At 41.7% G+C, this 9,696-nt stretch overlaps 1 protein-coding gene across 1 annotated transcript in view; it reads left to right on the top strand.

The window, feature by feature from the left end:
* The first annotated feature begins 4,345 nt into the window (after window positions 1-4,345).
* The window catches only part of LOC143889992 (Rhodanese/Cell cycle control phosphatase superfamily protein), a 60,315-nt gene continuing 54,964 nt past the window's right edge, over window positions 4,346-9,696 (top strand). The window contains exons 1-2 of the mRNA XM_077394457.1: window positions 4,346-4,661; window positions 4,766-4,861. Of these exons, the coding sequence (XP_077250572.1) occupies window positions 4,503-4,661; window positions 4,766-4,861 (255 nt within the window). The 5' untranslated portion in view covers window positions 4,346-4,502. The remainder of the gene's footprint in view (window positions 4,662-4,765; window positions 4,862-9,696) is intronic.

The following is a 9,696-nucleotide window of genomic DNA, read 5'->3' as shown; positions in this document are numbered from 1 at the left end:
TATCTTATGTGTTGATTTGGCATATTTGGAATGAGAGAAATAACTTTACTTTTATAGTAAAAAAAGGACTGGAAAGTATAGGATTGGAGATATATATAGACCTCATTCTTTGGGAAGAAACGACAAGCATTTCACCAAGTATAGCATGGAAGACATTTTTAGAAATGTAGATAGACCTCATTCTCAGGTGAATTGGTCAAATTGAACTTTGATAAGATTTCTAATGGTAACAGTGTGTGCATTTGCTGCATATTTCATATTGCAGATGGACATTCTTTATTTACTTTTTCTGGCCCGATGGTGGGTGTGTGATTCCAAGAGCTCTTCTTTGAGGATTGAGATTGTATGCTAACTCTATGAGCGGTTTGAAGGTGATTCCTCAAATGTTATCGCTTGGGTGACCAAAAACAACGAGGATCCTAGGAAACTAGTAGCAGTTACCGCTGAAAATATTGATTACTTTTCCAAACTTACCAAATTAAGTCTGATATTTCAGCGTATTTTGAGTCTAGTAACAACTATCGGACAAACTTTCGAAAGGGACGGGAAAGGAAGAGTTGGTTATCCTCAACTGTTAACTTGCTGAAGGGGCGAAGGAAGAAATGGTTATCACCAACCCCAAACTAAAGTGTGTGTCTGCTATGTTCTTCTCTCGGTCGTTTTGTCCTTCTAGTAGGGGTGCAACTGGGGTCGGGTCAGGTTGAGCTTTTGTTAAAAAATGAATTGAAATCAACCTTCACTCCCAATTTTTAGGTAAAAGCTCAACCTGAATCTCCAAAATTCGTCCCGAGTTGCACCCCTACCTTTTAGAGTGTCGTGTAGATGTGTTCATCTATTCCTTACCATGGTTTTAAATTTCGTCCGAAATCCGAAATTTCGGTAAGCCCAAAACCGAAACATTCTGAAACCGAAATTGGCGAAACGTACCAAACTTTGTCAATTTCGGCGAAATTTGAAAATTTGAAGACATTTCGTGTGTCTTCACCGAATTTCGGCTGAAATTTCGGTTTCGGCTAGGTCCGAAATGAAACCGAAATTTATGCCGAAACCGAAATTTCAAACCATGTTCCTTACTAGCAATAAAGTTTATGAGAGAGAGAGCAGGTACAAGCACAACACTTGCATATGCATTTGAAAGTGGCTACTACACAGGAACTTTTTTTGTGCATTGTAAGCCCAACTGCTTCACACATATTTACACCCTCCCTTCTTCCTGCTAGCCTGCTAGTGGCAATTCATAGCGCAGAAGATTCGCAAGTTTAAGTTCAATTACTAGTGTTGTAAAATGGAGCCCGGGGCTGCCCTCCAAGCATTAAGGCCACCTTTGGCTACCCACAAGATCTAGATTTGGATTTATCACATTTGCAGTTGAGATTTTGACCCGGGTCAGATCCTCAGATTTCCAAATCATCTACAAGTGAAAAAAAATCCGATTTTCAGATCTGTTCTGCAAGACAATATTTGGAAATCAATATTTGTGGCAATTACCTTCACCTTCGTTGCTCCTCGACCTTCCTACAGCCGCAGCGAGACGTCCTTCCCTCTCTCCCTCTCTCCCTCTCTCGTACAACAAGAACATGAGGATGATTGATGTATTTTGTATCCCGAACTCAAATCCAAATCCAAATACAAAAACATGAGGTATGCAAACGTGGCCTAACGGTAATTTTTGTTAAATAAGTCCTACAATGGTGCTACTTATTCAATAATCCAAACCATTTATCTCCTAGGGTTTGCTATTGATGGAACATATATCGAAAGTCTCCCCCATTGGATGGTTCTTAGCTTTGTATTTTTCAAGCCTTTTTTTTTTATGAATGTATTTCAATACTTTTTAATAACCAAACAACTGAGCTGTACAAATTTGACATTTCCCAGGTGACAAATAGATTTCCCTAGTCTGTTTGGTTGCACACCAAGGCTCGGAGAGTAGTGGAAGTAGACAACAGGGAGGAGACAAACATTGGATTTGTCTGGAACTTACCTTGGAAAATGGTGGTCAAGCATTGGATGTGCTTGGAGAATAGCAGTAAATAGTGTTAAGTTTTTAACCTGTAGAGTAGCGGTGGGGGTGTCATTAAAAATATAGAGAGAGAGCAGCAAGAAAGAGAGAGAGAGAAAAACATTATTCTCAAGAAATTAAAGCAAAATTTTACCTTTTTCTTTAGGATTTTTTCTGGGCAGTGATAAATCGACTCCCAAATATCTTAAATCGACCCCCACATGTCTTTCTCTCTCTAACCACGAGGAGAGAACAGACACATGGGGAGTCGATTTAAGATATATGGGGGTCGATTTATCATTCTCCTTTTTTCTTAGATATCATAAGAAGAGGGGACATGAGTGACACATCACTATACATGTAATTATTGGTCAGATATATATTGGCATCCAAACAAGAGACTTTGCCAGCATTTCACCTAAATCCCAAGCAAAACCCTTTTGTGCACTCAACCAACCATCGCAATGCTTTGTTTTAATTAAACAGTTGGATTCCCCTTGTCGGTACCAGTTTTGAGTTGACTATTCAATGCCCGGAGAAGGCCCTAGAAAGAGCCGTTCCCATTCTATCCCCTGCCGACATGCGACGGATAAGATTATAAGAACGGGTGGTCCAGTGTGTATTCAGTCTGCAGCTATGTTTACGTTCTTAGGCAAACCAATTTTTTTTATGGGAATTGATATATCTGCCGCGTTCTTTTACATGGGACAGCCACTAGACCCGGCAAACGCGACCCGTGCCCGCAGGTCGACCCAACCCATGTGCAAATTTGTGGGCACGGGTCGGGGTTTTAGTGACCCGCCAAAACCGATCCACGGGTGACCCAACCCGCAAAAACACAGGTCGGGTCGGGTCAACCCGCGGGCACCCGCGATTTTTTGGATTTTTTTAACATTTTTTATTTTAAAATAGAAAATGAGATCAAGGGCTATGAGCATCTCACTTTTTGAGCTGGAATAGTGCACTTGTGTTTGGAAATCAGCCCTTCTAACAGCATCTCACTTTTTTGAGGACTCCCAACTTCCAGCAGCTCATGAGCATTACTAATTTACTATGCATGAAAACACTCCCTAGTTTTCAAAATGGATGAATGGAAGGTACAGCCCACACCATAGGATGATCCAAACCGTGCATTTGATGGGCCATAATGTAATTAGGTTATGCCCAAAAAATCATTAGCATAGGATGATTCTAACCCTCCGATCTAAAGAGGGACTGATAATATGGAAACTTCTATAAATCGAACGGTTGAGATCGTCCTATGGCAATGATTTTTGGGACACGATCTGTTTACGTTGTGGCCCATCAAATGGACGGTTTGGATCATCCTATGGTGTAGGCTGTACCGTCCATTTTGAAAATTAGGGAGTGAATTCATACATAGAAGGGGGTGAATTTATCACCATCCAATAAAAACTCTGTTTTGAAAAACATTCGGGTAACCCGACCCACCCGCACTGGGTACGGGTCATTTGGTTGCTGACCCGTAGGAATGCGGGTCATTTTGACCCGCTGGTCGACCCGACCCGACCCACCCGTTTGCCAGGTCTAACACCGACCTCTTCTGTATCTATGACTGGGGTCTCATTTACTTGATGTGATAAGGATTCGAAGGGCTGATTGCACTGTATACTGGGTAGGGCTGCAACTCGGGTCGGGTTTTGGAGAACCCAACCCTATCAGAGAAATATCTCGGGTCGGGTCAGGTCGGGTTTTTTTTCGGAAAACCCACGATTCCCAAACCCGGCCCTACCCATTATAAATCTCGGGTCGGGTCGGGTCGGGTCGCGTTTTTTCATGTTGACACAATTTTTTAAGGAGAATTCTTGTTTGGCAAGGCAACTCAACTCATAGAAGCAGAAATTACACTCACATTACACTTGAATCAAACAATGATGTAATTACACTCACATTACACTTGAATCAAACAATGTTGTAATTACAATCAAACAGTGCTGAATCAAACACTTGAATCAACTCAACTCATAGAAGCAGAAATTACACTCACATACAATAACAGTGGGTGCGTGGGTTTTCACTTTTAACTTTTAACTAACAATAGAAAAAAATGTACATACTATAACTTATGTAACTCGGGTCGGGTCGGGTCGGGCCCCTTCAAACCCGGCTCGACCCGAGATTCATGTGGGCTTTGGAATGCTTAACCCGGCTCGACCTGAAACCCATGAAACCTGAACCCAACCCAGGCTATTTTCGGGTCAGGTCGATGCGGGTCGGGTAAAACCCGGCTCGAGTTGCAGCCCTAATACTGGGGTTGGCTTTTCTTATCCATAAAAAGGCACGTCAGATAAAAAAGAAGCCATAAGCATTTCATGAGAGAAGTGCCGTTATCAAAACAAGGGGTACAGACAGTTATCATTCTTCAAAAGAAAATCCAAAGAAGATAAACAGACACCCAGGCCAGAAGGCTACATGTAGATTTCTATCTTCTTCCGTTTATTATCTCTTGCACTATCCATACCCTCTCCATTTTTTCACAATGGAAGCTTTGGGATTCCCATTTCTCAATGCTGGGATAATCTCCTCTCTCACTTCTCCGCAACAAAAGAGCAGGAAATTAAAAACAAGAACCAAACTCGTTAATGTTTCAAATCCATTTTCTCTGAAGCACGAGCCCGCTTACAGAACCCATTTCCATGTACAATTCTCTCTAATGTGTTTGTTTCCCTTCATTTAAAAAAAATGGGTATTTTTTATGGAAGTGATTTTATTATTTCCACACCCTTTTGTTGGTTGCTTCAGCCCTCGAGTGTTAGAATGCAATTAGATAACGGAGAAGAAGAACCAGTGAGACAGATGAAAGAGATGGCTGCAGCAAGGACGAGATGGGAAGCTCTGGTATATGACATCCCCAGTTTGAGATTGCTTGTTGTAAACATTTATTATGTTTTTAGAATTGGAAGTTGGCCTCTATTTTTTATTTTTTACTCACTTCGTTTCGAATTATGGTATTTAATGATTTTTCTATATTTGCTTCTAGCAATTAGGTTTTCAATTACCATTTTTTTGATAGGTAAGGTTGGGTTAGGCAGGACCCTCACCAGTGTATTAATATGCATAAAAAAAGATATTACAATCAAGAGGGTAAAGCACCAATCCTATGCCAAACCATATCTAATAGAGAGGGAAGAAACAAAGGATCTCAGGCGATCCAAATTCTTCAAACAATAACTAGATGAATTCCATGTAATCTAATATATATAACAAGATGAATTCCAAATGTTTCAATATATGTTGTGGTTTTCAATTTCTTGATGCGATATACAAGATATTTACTTTTGTTAATTATTGAAATGATGGTGCATTGATCTATTTTCCTCTGGTTTTTGTTTTTCTTTGCCTTTCTTATTTTCTTCTACCCGTCTGTATTATAGGGGTGGCTCTTCAATTGTTTAAAGGTGTTGAAGAGTTTTGTAGGGTAGTTTAGTCATTACTTGTATTGTGAGGGCTATTATAGTCTTTGTACACATGTTGCCCTAGTTGGGCCTGTTTATACATCATATTACATGGGAGCTCCTTAGTTGAGACTCATCATTTTCTCCATTCTTCTTCTTCTTCATCTTACCCTAATTCTAACATGGTATCAGAGCAAAGATCCTAGGTAAGGAAAGAAGAAGAGTCTCTTCATCCTCTATCCCTCACGCCATTTCTCCTATATCATTTGCCGTAAACACCCCCCCCTCTCTCTCTCTCTCCTTTTGCATAAAACACCCAAATCTCTCCCTAAATTCTCTCTTACCCTTATCTTCATTATTTAACAGAATAACCCCTCTCTCCCACTTCTCTCTCTCTCTCTCTCGTGCTTAAACCCCAACCCTAATCACTCTCTTGTATCTTTTTCTTCTGTGTTGCCGTGGAGCAAGAGGAAGGGAGATTCAAGATCTCTCGCACTCTCTCTCTCTCTCTCTCTCTCTCTCTGGATTCCCTGAAACCCCCTTTCACTTTACGGCAACCCTCAACCTTATCCCTAAAATCTCTCACTCACCCCTTTCTGTTTTGAGCAACCCATAGCCCTCTTCTTTTTTCCATAACCCAAAACCCAAACCCCCATCCATGCACTACCGCTCCCTCATTTGACGGCAAACCCAAACTGTAAACCCTACCCCATAACCCCATCTCGTTACCTCCCATCGCCGTGTACCCTTTGCTGTGAACTCTCACCCTCATCCTCACCCCTCAGACCTCTACCCTAATCCCTAATCCCAAATCCTCATATCCCCTTCCCATAACCACTGCCAGTAGAAGTTTCTCCATCCACAACCCCAAATCCCTTATTCCTTCCTTTCTTTCTCTTTTGAATTCCCATTTGAGAACGAAATCTTCTTTCCAAATCCATTTGGCATTCCCAAACCCTAAATCTACATCCCAAACCCCAAATCCTTACTCCCAAAACCTAAATCCCAAAACTCTAACCCATTCTTGTGAGTCCCTAAACCCGAACCTCTCTTGTAAATACCATTTGTAAATCCATCCATTTTCCAAAAAATAAGAAAACCCAAAAAAAAAAAGAACCATTCTTGTATATTCTTTTCCCTCTTTTCTCCATCCTTACCGTCCCTTGTTGTTCCGTCTTTTTCTTTCTTTATTACAAACCCATAAATCCCTTTTTCTTGGGTTCCCAAATCTATGTATCTCTTTCTTTTCTAAATCTTTGTCCCTTTTGAGAGTTCTTTCTCTTTTCCTACCCTCCTTTATGGTTTAAATCTTTTTTTCTCTCTTTTTGATTCTCATCCCCCCATCCACTCCATCCTAATCTTTGGTTTTCTCTCTCTATATTCCTTGTATTCTATGTTTTTTGTCTTGATGTCAAAGGTGCACACCAAGTGTCCGATGAACTATCTGATAGAGGTGTTGTGCCTTGATCGTCTTCTTTTTGTTGCAAGTTGAAGGCCTTGGGCCTCAACTTGAGGGGGAGGGTTGTCTTGTATTGTTTTCTTGTTGTTATCTTGTTGTTGTCTTGTTCTCGTCTTTGCATGATGTAGTTTCGTCCCCTTTGTTGGCAGTTTTCTTTTTGTTCTTCGTCCCTTTAGTTGTTGGTTGGCTGGTGGTTCTTCTTCCTCGTCTGTCTTGTTGTCTTCTTATTGTGTCTTCGTGTCTTGTTGTCGTCTCCGGGCTGATGTAGTCTCGCCCGAGGGGGCGTGTTGTTGGTGGTTTCCTTTTTTTTGTCTAGTTGATGTATTTCACCATTCGTCGTGTTGTTACTTGTTTCCTTCTATGGCTGGTCCCTTCTTCGTGTTGATGGCTTCTTCGCATTGTCAGTCCTTCGCATCGTTAGTTCCTTCTTCGTGTTCTTGGTCGTTTCCTTCTATACATGTGTAGTTGCTTTGCGTAGTTCTATGTGTTCATCGTGGTTTGTGTTGTAATCCACTTCTCATTGTCTGTCTATATGCCTGATTGTTAGTGTTGCTTTCGGCCTTATCCCTCTGGGCTATGGTATCCCTCGTCATTGGTCGGTTATATCTCCAGGCGACGGTGTCCCCGTCGTTGGCCGGTTGTCTCTCCAGGCGACGGTGTCCTCCATTGGCCTTGTCTCTTTGGGTGACGGTGTCCCCCGTTGCTGATCGGTTATATCTCCAAGGCGATGGTGTCTCTTGTCGGCGTTGTCTCTTCGGGCGACGGTGTCCCCCGTCGTTGGTCGGTTGTCTCTTCAGGCGATGGTGTCCCCCTGTTGGCCTTGTCTCTCCGGACGACGGTGTCCCCCGTCGTTGGTTGGTTATCTCTCTCTAAGCTACGGTGTCCCCCATTGTTGGTTCGTTCCTCTCACACTTTTGGTAGTGGGAGTTCTTCTCCTTCTATTGGCATTCTGCTGCTCAGCTGATGTCTTTGCTCATGGTACTTCGCCGTTGCTCGTGTTTGCACCTTTGGTGTGCCTATTTTGCTCGCTGTTCGTTGTTGTTTCCTTGCTGTGGTGCCTTAGTTCAATCGCTCGTGGTATGCAGATTAGTTCGTTGTGCTTCGATTCAGGGGGAGGCCCTGTTGTTATCGCTCTCGTCGTAGTGCTGCTTCAAGGGGAGCTGTTCTTTTCTCATGGCTGTTGATCTCGCTGCTGTACTCTTGTGACCATTGCTTTCTTTTTTTTTGTTATGTTTTTCATTATGTATTCACCATACTAGCTTGAGGGGGAGTGTTGTATCCATGGTTTAAAATTTCGGTTTCGGTAACCGTTTCGGACCCCACCGAAAACTGAAATTTTGGCGAAATCTGAAATTTCGTAATGGTTCGAAATTCCAGACCGAATTTTCGAAGTAACACTTTTTTTTTAGTTAAAGAAGGCATATATAATCGAAATTTCGGACTGAAATTACTGAAATTTGGTAAATGGCTAAATAATGAATTTCGGCATATTTCGGTTTCTGTCCCCACCGAAAGCCGAAATTTCGGATTTCGGTCGAAATTTAAAACCATGGTTGTACCAAGCTAGCTGTGTGTATGAGATTATTGTCCTTTTTGTTGTATTGGTATTTTAGTTGTTGTTGTAGTTGTCTTTATAGCAAGCTGGAGTTCCATATTATATACACTCTAGCTTGAGGGGGAGAGTTGAAAAGTGTTGTAGGGCAGTTTAGTCATTACTTGTATTGTGAGGGGTATTATAGTCTTTGTACACATGTTGCCCTAGTTGGGCCTATATATACATCATATTACATGGGAGCTCCTTAGTGGAGACTCACCATCTTCTCCATTTGTCTTCTTCTTCCTCTTACCCTAATTCTAACGGAACATTTATACACTCTGGCTCAATGTTTAAAAACTCCCATAGTCAGTCGTCGACGACTCACCCAAGTCGCTTCCCTTTAAAAACTCCCATAGTCAGTCGTCGGCGACCCACCCAAGTCGCTTCCCTTTTACCTTAACCAAGTTCATGTGCAACTCTGCATTTTATCCTTATAAGTAAATCAAAACTCGTTTAACTTGCCCTAGTATGACCACACCCATCATTGACTCGCCTGAGTCGACTCCCTTTTACCTTGGCCAAGTTTTTGTCTGAGTTTGAGTTTGAAACGCTGCTCTGATTTCTGTTACGAAACTGGAAAGCTGAATTCTAGCATGAGCTCACCATATTGGCATGGAATGACAACAATTATCAATTTGTAAGCATAAAAAAAGTGATCTGCCTATCTAAACCATTTGCTTTCACTTCCTCATTATCCATTTCTCTTTGTTTCATGTTTTTGATTGTGTTTACTTTGTCCATCTTCATCCTCTGTGCATCTGAGTGCGTCTTTGTAGGCTATAGAGATGGCAAAAAAGGGTTTTCATTGATCTAAACCACTTATGCGTGTCTCACGTCATGTTGTTTTTCTAGAAAATGTTTGGTCTTGCCAACTGCTTTTGCACCATACCCTTCACTTGTGCAAGGTAGTAATTCTTCTTCCCTTTGTTTCTGATTCATGCACTTTACGCCGTTTGTTGACCCTTTAACCCTCCTGATTGTCTTGGTTTTCCTTATGCTTTGTTTCGTAACCGTGATAACCATTCTATTTATTCTACCTATAAGCATGTGGCAAACCATGTCTATTGGAAAAGAGTTTTGATGAGAGTTTTAGGCTTACACGAGAATGATACATGGGATTTATTCGTGTGTCTTTAGGATGCATCTATGGATAGGAGCAAATGGGTCTATTCCTTAGAAGCACGAAGCGGGGGCGGGGGCGGAGCGTGGGGGTCTAGAAGAA

Source organism: Tasmannia lanceolata, unplaced genomic scaffold, assembly GCF_043159265.1.
Source record: "Tasmannia lanceolata isolate RefF3 unplaced genomic scaffold, GAP_Taslan_0.1 ptg000013l, whole genome shotgun sequence".
NCBI lineage: Eukaryota > Viridiplantae > Streptophyta > Magnoliopsida > Canellales > Winteraceae > Tasmannia > Tasmannia lanceolata.
The sequence above is the reverse complement of the archived record's forward strand: the minus strand, read 5'-3'. Positions and strand labels throughout refer to the sequence as shown.